Source organism: Corvus brachyrhynchos, unplaced genomic scaffold (assembly GCF_000691975.1).
Source record: "Corvus brachyrhynchos isolate BGI_N302 unplaced genomic scaffold, ASM69197v1 scaffold220, whole genome shotgun sequence".
In the NCBI taxonomy this organism is placed as follows: Eukaryota; Metazoa; Chordata; class Aves; order Passeriformes; family Corvidae; genus Corvus; species Corvus brachyrhynchos.
Genome location: NW_008236209.1, coordinates 1,082,647 through 1,100,331, shown reverse-complemented (window position 1 = coordinate 1,100,331; position 17,685 = coordinate 1,082,647). Strand labels below are relative to the sequence as shown.

General features: G+C 50.2%; 1 protein-coding gene across 1 annotated transcript in view; it reads right to left on the bottom strand.

The window, feature by feature from the left end:
* PCDH19 (protocadherin 19) overlaps window positions 1-17,684 on the bottom strand; it is a gene marked incomplete at its 5' end in the record, with an annotated part of 57,977 nt that extends 40,293 nt beyond the window's left edge. The window contains 2 exons of the mRNA XM_008642125.2: window positions 12,406-12,733; window positions 15,616-17,684. Of these exons, the coding sequence (XP_008640347.1) occupies window positions 12,406-12,733; window positions 15,616-17,684 (2,397 nt within the window). The remainder of the gene's footprint in view (window positions 1-12,405; window positions 12,734-15,615) is intronic.
* Window position 17,685: the final 1 nt, after the last annotated feature.

The following is a 17,685-nucleotide window of genomic DNA, read 5'->3' as shown; positions in this document are numbered from 1 at the left end:
TAGGGAAATGAATGACAATAAAGTGCTCACCACGTTAAGGGATCTCTCTCTGGCACTAGCTGGATGCCCTTCTCCATCCCCATGCTGCCCTCTCCCCTGCCCACAGCCACCCCACATTATTAACAGCCTGGTAAACACAGCCCGTTGGTTATTACAAAGATGCCAAAACCTTACTACTTCTTGTTCCTTCCAGTTAATGTACCATAGCCGAGGATAAATTGCTATTACAAGGAACTAAAAATAAAAATGTTTCAGAGGCCGTAATTGGCTTGTCTTGTTGGGCTTTTTAAGGAGCCAAAGTACCAGTTCCAGGCTATTAGCCCTAAGGTTGTAGGAGAATAGTATAAAATATTTCTTCATTAAAACCCTACCTTCTCCATAGACGTGTTTTTCTTTAGGGGTTTTTTTTTCCCCTTTCCTTCTTTCTTTTTTTTATTCCCCCTTTTTAAAATTATTATTATTTTCTTTTTAAAAGACATGCGTTATCAAATGAGCTTTAGTTAAAAGAGGGCTCTGAAAGCCCAGAGGTGATATAAATAGACAGAGCTCAGTGCAGCTGGAGAACCAGCCAGAGCCTTCACTCATCTATTCAGGTCATTTTTCTACAACTTACATAATATTGCTCAGTTGCATCCATAATCTTGGGTCATTTTTAATAATCAGCACCAAATCTTGCAGTCCTTGAGGAGACAGTGCTCTGCGCTGGAAAGCACCCAGCCCACTGGTGTGGGACAGGACCATCACCACCACAGTCTGCAACCCACTACGAGGCTGCCAAGGGTGCCCAGGGTGCTCCCTGAGATGGGGACTATGGGTTTTTTCCTTTTGAGGCTTTTTGGTGCTATTTGGTTATTGAGAGCTTCAGTTACCACCATTACTCAGTGTCAGCAACAACCACGACAGTCACGGTTTTTAGGAGAGAGCCAGGAGTTGGACTCCATGATCCTTGTGGGTCTCTTTCAACTCAGGATCTTCTACGATTCTATGAAAACCAAATCCATTTATTCAGCAAAACCCTCCTTTCAAAAGAAGCAGATGCTCTGCTGAGCGAGGATGCGGCGGTTTGGCACCTGCTGTCCTGATGACGATGGTGACGATGCATCAGCAAAACAGCTATAATTTATGGTCACAACTTTAAAATTGGCTTTAAGTCCTTGTGGAGCCCGCTCCAACTGACAGGAGCACCTTGGGGCTGCCCTCCCCACTCGCACAGAGCCGGGCATGGCAGAGACCTCTCCATGACAATGGCTCGGCGCAGCACAGCATCACAATAAATAATGATGATATCAATAAGGATGATGATCAATCTCTTGGTAATACGGCCCAGGAGGGGAAGCACAGCAGAAAAATTACAACAGAGCCTCTAACCCCCTGCTTTTCCTCGAAGAGAAGGTCGGATGACACATTTCTTTGTGAAACAACAACCCAAGAGGTATTTACTACTTTTATTTTGTGATGTGAGGGTTGCTGCTAAAAAAAGACTATTTCTGTTAGGTACAATTGCTATTTTTTGATAGTGTCTCAGCAATACCTTGTTAAAAAGGGCAAAACAACAGTTATTAATTACCCTAATTAACCCAATTCATAAGACACATTTGTGTGGCTGTCATGACAACTGCTTTGACTAACTTGCCAAGAATAGCTTAGCTGTCCATTCAAATAAATCCCTGATAATTACTAGTCTAGTTTACTGGGCTTCTGTGATAATAATAATTAGTGCTACTGTACAAAAGGTCGCGCTAAACAGTTTATGAATGATGCATTTTGCATGGTGATTACATGAGTCACACAGCATCCAGCAAACAGACACAGCCACATCTCCAACATGGAGAGATGCGACTAGATGGGAGCCTGTGGCTGCTCTGCCTGCAGACAGCACGGCAGGATGAGAAGGAGACGTCAGGAAGCTTGGAGGAGAAATAACCATGAGCTGGGTTGAGCTTGGACAGTCACCAACCTGCCTCCTCAACCACTGGAGTGGCTGGCTGGCCACCACAGGAGATGGTTCTCTAACGGAGGCACCAAAAAGCTTCCAAGCCTGACCTGTCACATGTTGGTATCTCACCTCACCACCTCATTTCCCTCTCTGTCAAGAACACACGATCATGGATCACCTCTCTGGTTTTGGCATACGTCCATTAGGTTTAGGACCACTGACAAAAGGGGGGTTAGATCACCAGAGGCAACGTGAGCTTGGGGTGGACAGTCCCAGCCCTCTCTGCCTTCATCTTTGCAGGGAGAAGCCCTTCAACTTGCAGTTTGGGTCTCTCCAGGAGGAGCTGCAGCCCCAGCACATCCCTGCAATCAGTGAGTGTCCTGTGGGCAGCAGGCACTGCTCAGCCCAGCACCGCTCCTCCTGAGGCTGCTGCTGGCTTCAGGGGGAGCCACTTCCTCCAGGACCTTCCCGTGCTCCTGACAGGGCAATGCTCTTACCTACCTTCATAGCAACAAACCCAGGCCAGTCAAATGTCATTTTAGCTCTGCTGAGGTTTATTGATGAAAACTGATCCATGGGATTCCCTCTGGCTATACCTACACAGAGGCAAGAGGGGATGGGACCGCACTGTGCCCACGCTGAAAAATCCTGCAAAACCCCAGGGCAGAGAGGGCAGTGGGGCAGGGACAGAGGCAGGATGTTCACTTCTAATACAGAGGACAGCTGCCAGCTCTGTGGAAATCTATGAAATCACTCCATTTACAATAAATTCTGATTAAATACCACATATGGTCCTTATTGTCCCTCCCTTGTTACCTATCACAGAGGCATCTGCATGTAAACAGGGTCTTAACCGGCAAATATTTGTCTGCTACGGCCCCCTCCTCCCTCACCCCACCTGAACTTGCAATTATTCTTATTGATTGACTTTAAGAGAGCACCATGCACATGCCTCGAGCTGCCACGCGCCGAGCAAACAAGGGAACAACGCCGGGCTCCGCTGTAATCATTACCAGGGCGAGCAATTGCCCTGTCACACATGGCAGGTTATGGCTTCAGACTGGAGGCAGCAAGGCCAGATGAACGCTTAAAACGTCATTACAGTGTGAAAAGCGAGGATGTAGAAATGACACCTCCTTTCTCAACAAATCTGTTCCCCAAGCATCTCCCAGCTCTGTGAAGAATTCATCTCGTTAAGCCCGAAGAGCCAACAGAGCCCTTGGAGGGGGGACGTGGGCTCGTGTCCTCTCTGCATGGCAAAATAAGCGCTGATGAGGAAGTCTTAGATCTGGGGGAAGATGGATTTGAGGTCCCGCAAGGATTTCAGTGCTGGGCCCTGAGCCCAGGCTGAGCCCAGGCCGAGCCCAGGCTGAGCCCAGGCTCACCTGCACATCCTCCCCAGTTGTAGATGAAAGTACATGCCAGAAGATGAGGTGCTTTTATCAGACCAAAAGGAGAAATTAGGGAAACCTGACGCCGAGCAGAACATTCCCCAGTTCTCCCAAGTGAAGTTTGCAGCTCAGTTCAATATGTTAGTGCCTAATGAAGGTTTTCCCCATACTCTGCAGGGTACAATCATTCTCCTCCTAATGAGCATGTGTTAATGGCATATTAATGCTGACAACAACTAAGTGCAGAGAACAAGAGATGAACATATTCCAAAATTCATCTTTTTTTTTTCCAAACAAAGGAACCCATCGCGCGGCTGAGCAAGCCCCAGCCCAGCAGGAGCCTGTGGCTCCCACAGCGACGTTGCCGGCTCACCATGGGATGCAGAGCCCAGATGGGACACAGCTCTGGTCTCTCACTAACCCAATCCCCACAATGAGTTGTTATGAGTTGTTGTACAGGGAGAGCTCTCAGCCCAAGCATGGTATTCCCCCCAGACACAGCCTCGCTGAGGGCTGAACAAGGAAGCAGAGGAACCGCTCGCCAGCGCCTGCAGAAGTTTCACCGGGCAGACAGGTTCGGGTGCTGTACCTACGCCAACAGCCGGGCGGATCTGCTTACTGAATGTCGCCTGAGCTGGGTCCCTGCCAGAGCATCCAGATGTGAATCTGAATATGAAAAGTCCAGGAGGCAGCAGGTGACAGAGGCGCAGGCGCGGGCTCCGAGCCCCATCCTGGTGCCGGCGTCCCAACCCATCTGGGTTTGTCTCAGCAAGTTTACACAAGCTCTCAGGCATGGAAAAGAACACACATAATGGGTGTTTTCCTGTTTTTTCATCTTTGCTTTTGAAAATAGCTCCCAAAACCCTGACAGCTCCCCAAAAACAGCATCAGTCTGCCCCAGCATGTGTGGCCCTCCACCAGGCACTGCAGGGAAGAGGCAGCCTAATTCCCTAACTGTCCAGCTTCCATGTGCTCCCACCATCACTTACATTTACATTTCCAGATCGATAATCAATGCTAGAATCAATAACAGGGAATTTAGCTACATTATAAAAACAGTAAAATCAGCCAATACTGAGAAATGACTATTGAGTCCTGTGTTTTCTGTACTCACTTAGTCTAATAATGGTGAATGATATTTTCCAAGTACATTATTCAGCAATAAAACCACCGAATTATTTGATCTCTTTCTAACCTTTATGATTCTAAGCACTCTTTTTGACCCAGATTGAATGAGGCAACATCTGCAGAGCCTTTCACAAAATTGTACTCGGTGTGCACTATTGTAGGTCTGCTGCCAAAGATAAATGTTATTATTTTAAAGCCATCATCCTTCTAATAGATGAGCAAACACACTGCATTAGCATAACCTGCAGAGCTCAAGCATGGGTGAGAAAATGCCAGAGGGTTTCGCTTAATGGAATTTTACATACCTGACTTAGGATGGGTTAATGCAATCCACCAACACGGGAATTTTAAAACCTGCCCTGTGGCAAACACCTGCCATTACAAAAGATGGTATAATTCGACAAGCTCCAGATCCCTGTGAGAAACGTGAAGGATTCACGCCCAAATTCCAACAGGGTGTTGAGATGAGGACCTTATCTACAGGGCTCCAACACACTGACCTACACCGTTCATCACCGACCTGCCTGTCCTGGTGTCAGCAGCAGCAGTGCTGCAGTTACCTGTGGGTGCTCAGGGTTCCATCAGAGGGTGTAGGAAGTGCAACACCTGTCACACACCTGCCTGCTGCAGCATCAGCTACACTCCAGCCTTCAGCAGACCTAGGAGAACTCACTGTAACTCCATGTTAAACAGGGAGACACTTCAAGGCTCAGCACTAATCGCTTGTCCAGCTGACATAAGCCATTACTTCCCTCCAAATTTAGACAGGGAACTAGAGGAAACACTGAACCAGTGATGTTGTGCTATCTAGACTCCAGCAAGCCCTCCAACAGTGCCACAGACAAGCTCTGCCCCAGCAGGAACAGTGAAATTGGGAGCTGCCAACAGCCTCAGCATCCCTTTGCCAAGCCCTGGGTGATGCTCTCCTGGGGACAGCAGGACTGGAACTGTGGGGCGCTCCAGGGGACAAGTCCCAGCACAGTCCTGCCAGGGCAGCACTGCCTGCAGAGCACCCCACCATTGCCAATTCTGAGCACACTCTAATTTAAATTATAATTACACTTATAAGTACACAGATTACAACTATTTATGCTACAAATAAGACCATTCTGTACTTTTAATTAACGGAAAATGATCGGAACTCAACTATAGCCTCTACTGGGAACAATATCTAATACTTTATTGAAGGAAGGCCATGCCCAGCCCCACAAATGGCCTGGCAGGAGACAGGGAGTGGGCAGGGCTGGGGGTCCCACCCATCCAAGCTCGCACACAAGAGCAGGAGCCGCTGCCAGAGCAGGCAAGAGGCCGGGAGAGAGGGCTGCCAGGAGAGATGGAGGGCTCGTCCCTGGAGAGCCTGCAGGCAGAGCCTGGGGATGGAAGCAGGCAGGGCACAATGGGTGGGCTGGGCTCTGCCTTTGCTGGCTGATGGGAATTTAGGAAAGACCGGAGCAGGGCACCCTCAGTGAGGGCAGGAGCCCAAGGACCTGGAAGGGCACCTGGCTGAGGAGCTTCTCTGGCTCAAAGCCCTCAGGAGGGACTTCAGGAAATGGCAGCTGGAAAATACAGCTCTTCCACCCAGCCAAGCAGATGCACACGAGGTTATTCAAAGGCTACTGCACTTGGCCTCAATGATGCCTCTGCATGAGCATGTGCTATATGTAAAGGACACGAGAGGGAGAAACCACAGAGTTCAAACTACTCAATACAACACAAATCACTTGGAAACTGCTGTAAGAAAGCCCACAAAGTACCATACAAGAGTACCCTTTTGATGAAATTTTTAAAAAAACTTACTAGAAATCTTTCCCAATTTAAAAGAAAATTCTTATCTGCCATGTAAATATAGTTGCAAAAGCTTTTTTTATAGACTTCACGAGTTATGCATTAGAAATACGCATCAGAAATTCAAATTTTCCAAGAGGAAATATTTAAGGAACCTACCAACCCAAACCATTCTATGATTCTATGAAAACAAGAGGAGCCTCTCCACTTCCAGTAAAAGCAAACCATAAAACCCAAAGCAGTAGCATAAAAACGAATGAGATGTATCTGATTATATGACATACTGTATACTCACTTACATAATTAGGTGCAGTATGTAATAATTGTACACACACTTTTTGTGTGCATAGGGACACAAGCGTGAGCCTGGCAGTATTAGGTTAATGTTTCATCTTTATGATCTTAGAGGTCTTTCCCAACCTAAATGATTCATGATTCTGTAGTGGATCACAAATACAAGATATAATATACAGTATGTAACCTGTGACCGTGAGATCACATCCACGGGAGCACTCAGGCCTTGCTGTTAAACACAAGCAGCTACTGCCACACCAGCCCTAATCCTCCATGGACCCTTGGAGCAAACCCCTTTGGTCCCTCCCGACCAGGACCCTACCCGTTGGAAAGCCCAAAGAGCCGCCAGGATGGGGAGGCAGCCCCAAATCACCAATACAAAACATATGCTGTTCACTGGGGAGCTTGGCAATGTTCAGCTCTTAGTTGCACTCAATCTTAAATGCTTTTTCCAACCTAAATGATTTGATGATTTTAGGAAAAGCCAAAGAGTGTTGAACTGAGGGCTTGCCTAAGACCCAGGGAGCGTGGCATGGTTAAACATGAATGGGAGCTGGCATATTTATCTCTGTTGCAAGGTATTCAAGTGAATTTCTCCATACAACAGCTTGGAGCGATTACATTAAGAGATGTATAATTTGGTTAGGCTGACCTTAGAATGGAATAAAGAGCTGCTGATTTCCATAATGTCAGCCTCCAACGCTCAGAGAGGTCAGGCAACCTACAGCGATACACGAAACACTTTGGGAGTAGTTAAGCTGAGCGATCTGCTGGGATTTGGAGTGAGTAGGGACAGCAGACGGGGAGGTTTGGGGGCCCCACCCCATAAACTCTGGTCCCTGGCAATGCAGAGCGATGCTGGCTGCCCAGGCAGGGACCAGGAGCTGCCCCAGGGAGGGGATAACCAGTGGATGTCTAAAGCTGAGAGCATGGCTCCTGTTCGGGGGGTTCCTGCCGGATGGAGGCTGGGGCTGGCTCCCAGACAGGGCTGCTCAGGCACGGCAAGGCGCGAGCTGAGCCCTGACCTGCGCTTACCCGTCGTGGTGTGCATCACGTTGCAGGCACAAAAAAGTGCTGAGTTACAGTGACCTCCCAAGGAGAAAACAAGACTGGCAACGCTGGCTGCGAAGTCAGCCTTCCCGCTAGTCAAACATCATCTCTGATAATGCTTTAATTACTATCCCTCCTGAAAATAAGCCTTATTTCATCAGCCTGACCTGTCTCAACACTGCAAACTTTCTCTGGGTTGGAAATCATCTCCTTTTTTTCCTTTTTCCCCTGCTCTGTACACAGCATTACTCAGAAGCAAGCCAAATCCCTTCCAATTATATATCATGACGTTTCCCCAGCGCTGCACTAAAGCAAGGCCCTTCACTTCTAAATGGCGTGGTTTATAACAAATTGTCTGTTATACCAGACAGAAACTGATTTCCTCAAACCCAGCATATTAAAGTGAGTACATTCATTCTGGTTGTAACACACAAAATGTGATTATAACAGACACTTTGGGGGCTTTTTAAGGCTAGCGGAGAAGAGGAGGATAAGCTGGAGGGGAAGAAAGAATTGACAAGTAGAGAAATGACAGAGAAAGAGAAACAGCCACGCTGATTTCATTTCTTACAAAACAAAAATCTTTGTGTGTTGTAGAAATGTGCTTTAGTTAACACCGCCAGATAGCCAGAGCAAAAGCTGCTGGTGCTGCCTGAAACGAAAATTGCTCTATTGTGCTTAGAAAACCATTTCCCACAGTGAGGAGAACGCTTTCCAGGTAGCACAAAGCAGATCTGAAACCAACAGGGCCTTATCCTGCAACTGTTGCTCCCTCAAATAATCCCTGCAGCCACGAGGAGCCCAAACTAAATCAGTGTGAGTGAGGATTATGTGGGAGTGTATCAAGGTTGGGGGATTAGACCAGGATTATCACTAAAACCAGTAATTCCCCATCTTACTGATGGTGACCATCAGCTCGGGAGGCGGCGGATCGCCACGGCCCCCCCGGTGCCAGACACGGCTCTGGGAGCTGTTGGGTGTGCGGGTCCGCAGAGGACTCGGGTCCTGTTGGATCAGAGGCTGCTCCACCTTGAACTGCTTCTCCAGTGGGCCCTACCAAAGCAGCACCAGAGCACGACCACGCCTGATCCACACGCTGCTTACAGCGTAATGTCACTGCTGCCACTTCCCAAAGCTGCCACAGCAGAGCCATCCCCGACCCCCAGACAGAGTCGCTGAAAAACGTCCGTGCTAATTCCACCTCGGGACATCCAGCCTCTCAAAGAGGGCTCTCCTGCTCCCATGTCACACCCCCTCGCCTCTCACATGCCAGGTCCTGCCTGGGACTGGCCAGCACTGGGTGGTCCCAGGGGAGACCCGGGGGCAGAGTGAGCTGCTGTCCTCAGGGTATGTTTCCCATCCTGGAGCAGCAAGCGAACATCACTTCCCAAAGTAGTGCAAATCTGGGATGTAAAACTGCCTCTGAAACACAGATACAGCCATCACACGCATACTGCTTACTTTTTAAACTGTCAAGTCAAAATCCAGGCATGTAAGTGTTACCCAAGGGTGGCTACTCTACATGCAAGTCATGTCCCTTGGATCCTAAAAGGCTCAGCATTCAGACCACTTTCCACACCACCCCAATGCAACACGCATTTTTATCAAGGAAGCTGCCTAATGGCTCCTATTAATTTTGATTTTTAATCTCCTGGTACAACTTCCAGCAATATACATGCAAAACCTGACAACAAGCCCTTTCGGTTTCAAAGCTGACTTCTCCTCCAGCTCAGAAGGAAGATAAAAAGGAGCCCTTGGCAGCAGCAAAGCCTCTGAGCAGCAATGCCCTCACAGCTCCAACATGTCCCACTCTCCCTGCTGCAAAACAAGTCCAAACGGGGGCCAAGCCTCCCGCTGTCAGCCACGATCACCAGAGCTGCTCACAAACGCGTTTTGCCATCGCTGCCTACAGCCACAAGGATGCTGAGAGGCTGTGGGCAGGCATCCCCAAGTGGTACCCAGGCATCCATGAGACCACTGAATCCCAGCAGGGCCACAACACCCCAGGATATCCCCCACTGCCTCCCCGATGCTCTCTTGGCAGTCATGCCCTGAGACAAGCAGAGCTGGCAGCCAAGCCCGGCCCCACCCAAAGGGAAAAGCTTTTTAAGGGTGGTCTCAAACTTCTTTTGCACCCTCAGAGCAGGGTTGCAGCCCCCACAGACACCACTCTTTAATCCCTTCCAGATCACCAGGGAAAGATGGGAAGCACCAACAAACCCAATTATTCCCAGCCCCGAGACCTGCCACCGCACTAGAAGAAACATTTCCTGAAGCTCCACAAACAAGCCATCCTTGGGGACTTTTATTTCAAGGCTCCTGACTGTTAAAGTAAATGAGGCTCACGTTAAAGACCAGCTACATCACAAACCCACCGCTGCTGGGGCAGCGTGTGTCTGCAGAGGCAATCGTTTACCTCCAGCCACAACCATCATATGCGAAGTGACATTGCCAGAGACACATTTACCTCGTATTTTATCTGTTATCAACCGATGCTTTGCCTTCCCATCAGGAAAAGTCACTCCTAGGTGGAGCAGCAGTGATATCTCCCCGATGCTGACACCTCATAAAGCCTCCCAGGGGAAACAACGGCGGCTTCATCACTGGAGGCAATTCAAACCAGCCCAGACAAAGTGCCACTGGAAGCACTGCAGGGAATGGTTTGGCTCTGTAAACTCTGGGCAGGGACTGTGTTTATTAAATCCTCACCACCTGGAGGTGTACCAATAGCACCCTGCACAGCCACAGCACCACACCACAGCGCCTGCTCGGGCAGCGACGGGCTACAGGGGGTACAGGGCTGCCATGCCCCTCCACAGAAACAACTTCTGTGGAGTTCTGCATCACCCTGTGTGCCAGGACAGGGCTGTCACTCCAGCAACAATGAACCTCCTCACTCTCAGGGGTCACTGGGATTTTTAGAAGCCAGTAGAACCCACACCACCAGTGAGATAGCTTTGCCTGCAACACCTGGAAGCGTAACACTGGGGCTCTGCCAAAAAACATAGACATTCCCACCCTAAACCAAACTTCCAAACAGCTTCCAGTTGGGACTTCTCACCCCATACCCTGACCCTGCCCTTTTGTCCAAAAGCACCTGCAGAGAGTGAGCAGACATGTTTCTCTCGCACAAGAGCAGCCGGTCCCCTGGCAGGACAGGCGAGCTGCTGCTGCCCTCCTGCCAGCTCCCGGGGCTGCTGGGGGAAAACGTTCCACTGACACTCTGCCCACTCAAGAGACAAACTTCTTTCTCCAGGCAAGGCACCAGCTCTTCACAGTGCATCTCACCTGCACAAGTGATGGAAAAATGGGGCGAGTTGGAGCCACAGGGATAAACAAGCATCCCATCTCCCTCACAAGAGGGTGAACAAGGCAGGGAAATCTCTGGAGGGCACATTCTGTGAGACCCCAGCCCAGCTGTGGTATCAAAGAGAAGCACAGGCAGCACTGCCTTCTGCCTGCAGCTGCCTGTTAACTTTATCAGCTGAGTTATGATGTTCCTGATGGTCCTTCCATCCTCCCTGGCACCAGAGACCTCCCACTGCCGGCATGCACTTCTGGATAGTGCCAGCATGTGATGGATTTTGTGACTGGTGGCAGTGAATCACAGGCTGACAGGATGCTCCACTGCTCCAGTGCCCATAGCAAGGCACCAGCCAGAGATGCACTCCAGAATCCTCTCCAAAGGACACCGCTCCAGGAAGACAGGAATTCCTCAGGGACCACTGCCCACAGCATGCCAAGAGCAATGGTCACTCATAGAGGCCACCACTGGTACACGACCTCTCGGAGCTGGTTCTGCCTCAGTGGAAGTTAAACACCAGCGTTCAGTGAGCATTCTGCCAATACAACCACAGCAGGACCAGGCCCCCGGCACCAGCCCTCTCCAGCAGCCCTGCAGAGGGCCAGGCTCGGCTCTCTGCAGCACCAGGATGAATCTGAAGCAGCTCCACTGCCTTCAGCAGCAGCATTTTGCATTTACACCAGCACACCGAACACAAAACAGAGTGAGCCATAAATATTTCAGCTGCTTTTTCAGCTTTGTTATTCTGTTCAAAGCAGGAAACATGACAAACCTTTGATTGTTTTGCTTAATACCAAACAATAATTCAAAGAGAGACAAACAAGCAACATTAAATGATGCCTGTGATGTACAGGAAAGCTGAAGAATTAGAAGAAACTGATGAGGATGGTGTGGATGAGAGCGGCCCCTTTCCCTGCCTTTGGCAGGTACCACACATCCCTCCCATGCCAGCCAGGGTCCTGCCCAGTGAAGGCACAGCACCGGGCCAGGCGTGCAAGTGGTCACAATGGAGCATCCTGCGCTGTCTGCATCCCCAGCACAGCCAGCTGCCTCCAGAGAAACAGCCACCCACATCACTTTCAACAACCTTTTAAAAAAACTTCTATGAAGGCAAGTGTCTCCTCCCTTGAGCACCGCCACACTCAGAATCCACCTGCAGAGCCGCCACCTCCAGCCTCCCACACAGGCAGAGGCAGCCTGGCCTGGCCCATCCCCACCTGGGCACTTCGGAGGGTCTCTGCAGTGTCTGGGGATGAAACATTCCCCGATGGCCACACGTCAGGGCTGCCCCAGAACCCACAGGTGAGTGCCTGCTGCTCCCTCCTGCCCACCCTCCATCACTGCCTCCCCCTGGGGCGTCCAGCACACGGAAGTGTGCTCTGTCCAGCACACAGAAGCCACCAGTGCCTGTTTGCTCAGCACCCCATTTTGGCAGTGCCGACACCAACAGACCGGCACACAGTCCAGCACAAACCCGCCCCCGACGCTGCGGGGCACGGAGTGCTGCCCGCACTCACCTCCGGCAGCGGCATCCCGTTGATGATGAGGTCGGGCTGCTGGGGGCTCTGCCCCGTGAAGGTGTGGTGGTAAATGTGGTTGGAGCCGGCGTTCCTGTTGTTCTGGCTCTCCACGTTGAGGAAGGTGCTCTCGTAGCGCCGGCAGCCCAGCGGCAGGGTCTGCTGGTGGTAGTCGAAGTAGTTGAGGGAGGAAGTGAGAGAGGAGCAGCTCACAACGTTCATTTTATCCGTCTCCTCCACGTCCCGCGGCACCAGGCGGATATCATTCTTGCTGATTTTCTTCTTCTTGCTTGATTTCTTTTGATGCCCGTAGGAGTACTCTGCGATTCTGGGGGACAGAGGGAAAATGAGAAGCTGAGAGCATCCTAAACCCTGCCCCACTAAATACCCATGCAGAAACCCAGAGGGCTTGGCCCCCATCTCCATGTAGGCTTCTTAGTCATGCACATTACATCATGTTTTGGGTCTGGTGGCACGACACGGTCTTCAGCTTATTTTCATATGTATAATGTTTTCAGGTCAAATATGTAAAAAAAATGGGAAGAAGAATGCTTCTGTTTTGATCTAGTGTATGAAATTGCTGATATTTAGTTACTAGAAGTAAAGTCCAGCCTGCAGAAGAGAAAAATGGAGATGGTAAAATCCATGAACTGAAAAGGGTACCTGCATTCATTTCCATGCATAATAAGGATTTTTAAAGTGATTTAATTTGGTCCCCATAATGAAAATTCAAAACAAATAGCAAGTTTTTTTCCCAGTTCATTTTCCGAAGCAATAAATAAAGCAGACCCAGAAGCAGTCCTAGCTGGCAAGCTCAATTCTCTCACAATCCAAAGGCTGTTTGTTTATTAATGCTTTATCTAAATTGCTGGTGTTTTGACTGTCTCTTGATCATACCTGATCTTTTCTCCAATTGAATTCCATTCCTCCCTCACCCTGACACACACATCCCCTTCTACTGGGAAATGCTTTCACCTTCTAGAAATCAGAGAACAACAACCGTGTGTTTTGCAAAGAAAAATGATCCTTTTTGACCTTTTTTTTACTGCAAGCTTGTTTTTCTCTGCCTTTCCTTCCCTCTTCGTTTCCCACCTGCCAAAAGAATCAACTGATGAAGTGCCTTGTTTGTCTTCTGCAAAACACCGGAGGAAAAAAGTTACTGCAAAACACCACCCAAGCAAATAACGACAAATTATTTGCACCTTGCATTAGTTGGGTCTGCTCAGCTCAGAGTGACTATGGCTCATCTTCCCACAGTGAGCACAACAGTCCCTGCCATGAATTTGTACATGCACAGCACTGGGCAGCTCAGTATTTCCTAGGGAAGCACATCAAATGCTACGCACAGTCAGAAATAACACATTTGGAAGTCAGGATTTTGCTCCTCTTCTTGTTATGATAACAGCATTTAAAAAAAAAAAAAAAAAGAAAGAAAAAAATCCAATAGCTGCAACAGAAATAATGGGATGAATAAATAATACAGTTTATCTGGAAAGGCAAATATTGGACAAATATTCTTGTTCCAGAAAGCTAATTGCCTGAGAATGAAAATGCCACAAAGTCGAACAGCCCTCATATGTGCCTCATAAATTAACACATTTTTTGAAGACTCTCCAGCAGCTCTTGTGAAGAATCTCTAAAACAAGGCACTGCGAAGCCTAAAGGCATGGGGAGAGGGTGCCCCATGGTCACTGCTGCTGCTGAGCCTGCCTGGTGCTTCCTCACCTCTGCAGCTGACTTCTGCTCAGACACACACTGGTAACAGCCCGAGCACCCCCTGAGTGTGCAAATAAATCAGAGGAAGGCAGGGATTTCTGTTGTGCCAACAATCTATATGCTGCTGACTCGTCTAACAATGCTTGATGAAGCTTTAATTGTTTTGTTTACCTAAATGTTTAAGTTTGGCAATGCGAGAGCCCAATTATTTCCTGCAGGCATTCATTTTGCTGTCCTTTCTCTATTGACCAATTATTTAATTAAACCGCACTTCATTAATCCCTAAGCCGTCACAGTAAACCCAGGGCTTACACGTATGTGAGAAGCTGTTAGGGGCACCACCACAACATGATTTTTATCCATTCAGGTCCTATCCTCTTTTAATGGGCCGAGCTGGCAAGAAATCTGGTCTATGAGCTTTCACTTGAAGCTAGACATCCCATAATACAGCACAGACCGACCTTTATTTGCAGATGATTTTTCCCCCATCGAGCAAAAAGGCTTATATACGCACTTTACGCTGTGAAAACGGGGTACAATGCCCCAACTCTCCGGCATAATTTCTGCGTAAATAAAACTTTAAAGACCGCACATCCCCCCGCGCCGCTGAATTGCCAGGGGCGAGCGTGCGTTTCCAAGGTAGAGCAAAATTAATTTCCATCCCTCCTCTCTGAAACGACTCGGTGCCGAAGGAATGGAGAAGTCATGGCTATTTCACTAGTAACAGGATTAAACCATTTATGAGGCATTGCAGCTGCTCTTTTATGGCATCTGATTGATATTCATGTGTGGTTAGCATTTGTCTCCTAACTTGTGTAACACAGAGAATAGTAAAAGAGAGACAATAATCGCCAGGCTGTTACATATTCAGGGGACTGGATTTCCCCTATCAGCCTTTCAGTGGCTCCAGGCGCGGGGCTGACCTCCCCTCCGGCATTTCGGACCCTGGAGCACTCACCCAGCCAGGGCAAAATGACACAGCGCTGCAAAAATCCTCCCTCGCCCCATCTCTCCAGCCCAGCCAGCCATGCCTGCTGCTGGAGCTGCGCATCGGGGGCGGCCGGGCGGTTTTGCCACTGGTCCATGCAGTTGGCTCTGCTGCGGGGAGGCTGCGGTGTCTGGGGGCCTTCCCCCCCTCGCCAGCCCGGGGAGCTGTGCTGGGGACGGGGGGCTGCCCACGGGAGCCAGCCATGCCCCCATAAAACCGTTCTCCTGTGATGGAGCACGGAAAATCAGGGATGCTGCAACAGATTGTCAAGCCGCACTATTAAGTCGATTCGTTACTCGGCGGGGATTTCTGCTCTCCTCACAGAGAACAATTTCTTAAAGCTTTGCAAGAAATTTCCTTACAGGGACAGGAACCTCACTGTCGTTCCTGAGGCAAACCCACCCCTCTTCACCACCCCCAGGTATACAGCAGCAAATGCAAAAGTAACTGCGATGGCAAAAAATCAAAGCAGACCCGCAGGTGCACATAAACAAAGGTCTCTTTACCTGCAGTTGTAGGTCCTGATTTCCTTGTTATCCCTTTTGCACTTGACTGCCACAAAGATCATGGTGACAAAAAGAATGGCTGCAATAGACCCCAGGGCAATAATGAAAATCAAGGAGAGGTTAACAGATCCTATGGACTCCTGGGCATCCAGGGCTGGAGACAGGTATATCAAAATCAAGGCAGAAGCCGAGAGAGATGTTTTCCCATGGTCATGAGCCACCACGATGAGCTCATAGGCTGTTTTGGTGTTCTCCCCGAAGGCTCTGGTGGTCCTTATTTCTCCATTGACCTGGTCGATCTCAAAAAATCCTCTGTCTCCTTCCACCATTTCATAGGAAAGTCTGCCATTTTCACCCTCATCATAGTCATCTGCCTTGACCACTGTCACCAAGTAGCCAACCCCTGCGTTCCTGGGGATGTACACCTCCGCCGTCCCGTTGACCAGCGGCGGGGCCGTGATCACGGGCGTGTTGTCGTTGACATCCAGGACGATCACCCTGACAGTGGCATTGCTCTGCAGAGAGGGATTACCCCCATCTTTTGCCAAGACCTTGAACTCAAAGGCCTTGGTCTGTTCATGATTGAAGGACCTCAAAGCATAGATATCTCCAGAGTTGGGGTTGATGGAGACATAGGTGAAAACAGGCATGTCCCTGACTTGGGAGGGCACAATCTGGTAGGACACGCTGCCATTGAGGCCCAGGTCAGGGTCTCTGGCTGAGACTGAGAGGAGGTAGGCCCCTGGGGTGTTGTTCTCCTGCACGATGACTTGGTAATAGGGTTTGGAGAAGTGGGGATGGTTGTCATTCTCATCGGTGATCTTGACGGTGAAGGACTTGGTGGCCTGCAGGGAAGGGATGCCATTGTCCCTGGCCTGGATGGTGAGGTTGTACTGGTCCCTCTGCTCCCGGTCCAGCCGCCCATCCACCAGGATGGTGGAGAAGCTCTCGTACTCCTGGAGTCGAAAAGGCACATTGCCCAGGAGCTTGCACTGCACCCGCCCGTTGGCCCCGGAGTCGCGATCCGAGACCCGCACCAGGGCGATGACGTACCCCGGCGGGGCGTTCTCGCTCACCTCCACCAGCTCACTGTTGACAGAGAGCAGGTTGATGATGGGCGGGTTGTCATTGGCATCCTGGACACTAATGGTCACTTTGCAATGGGCAGGGATGGAGTTAGGCCCCAAGTCCTTGGCCTGCACGTCCAGCTCATAGACGTGACCCTCCTCATAGTCAATGGCACCGCTCACCGTGATGAGGCCACTCTGGGGGTCGATTTGGAAGAGCTCCCGGGCCCGCTCAGAGACGTAGCTGTGGAAAGAGTAGAGGACCTGGCCGTTGGTGCCCTCGTCCGGGTCAGAGGCATTGAGGCGGATGACCGGTGTCCCCGGTGGGGCATTTTCAGGCACGCTGACGGTGTAGGCTGGCTTCTCAAAGAGCGGGTTGTTGTCATTGGAGTCGATGACGCGGATGCTGAGCTCAACTGTGCCAAAGTTGGGCGGGTCACCACCATCCAGCGCTGTGATCACGTAGCTGTAGTGGGACTGGGTCTCACGGTCCAGGCTCTTCTCCACCACCAGCTCAGCAAAACGGGACCCATCACCCCGTGTCTTGGTCTCCAGACCAAAGAGGTCATTGGGGGTGATCTCATAGCTCTGCACACCAAAGCTGCCCGAGTCCGGGTCATAGGCACTCTCCAGTGGCACCCGGGTGCCAGGGCTGGCCGTCTCCGAGATCTCCAACTCGATTTGGTCGGTGGGGAAGCTGGGCGCATTGTCGTTTAGGTCCTTGATCTCCAGCTTGATCACGCAGATCTCCATGGAGCTGGACATCACCTCCAGCGAGATGACACACTTGGGGCTCTGTCGGCATAGCAGGTCCCTGTCGATCTTCTGCTTGGTCACCAGCAGCCCGGACCCGGGGCTGATGTCCACCAAGTGGGGGGCCGAGTTGGAGACCACCCGGAAGGCGGCAGGCTGCCGGGGGTCCAGCACGAAACCGGCGTCCCGGGCGTCCTTGGCGACGTTGGCGATCACCGTGCCGGCCCGCTGCTCCTCCTCCACCGAGTAC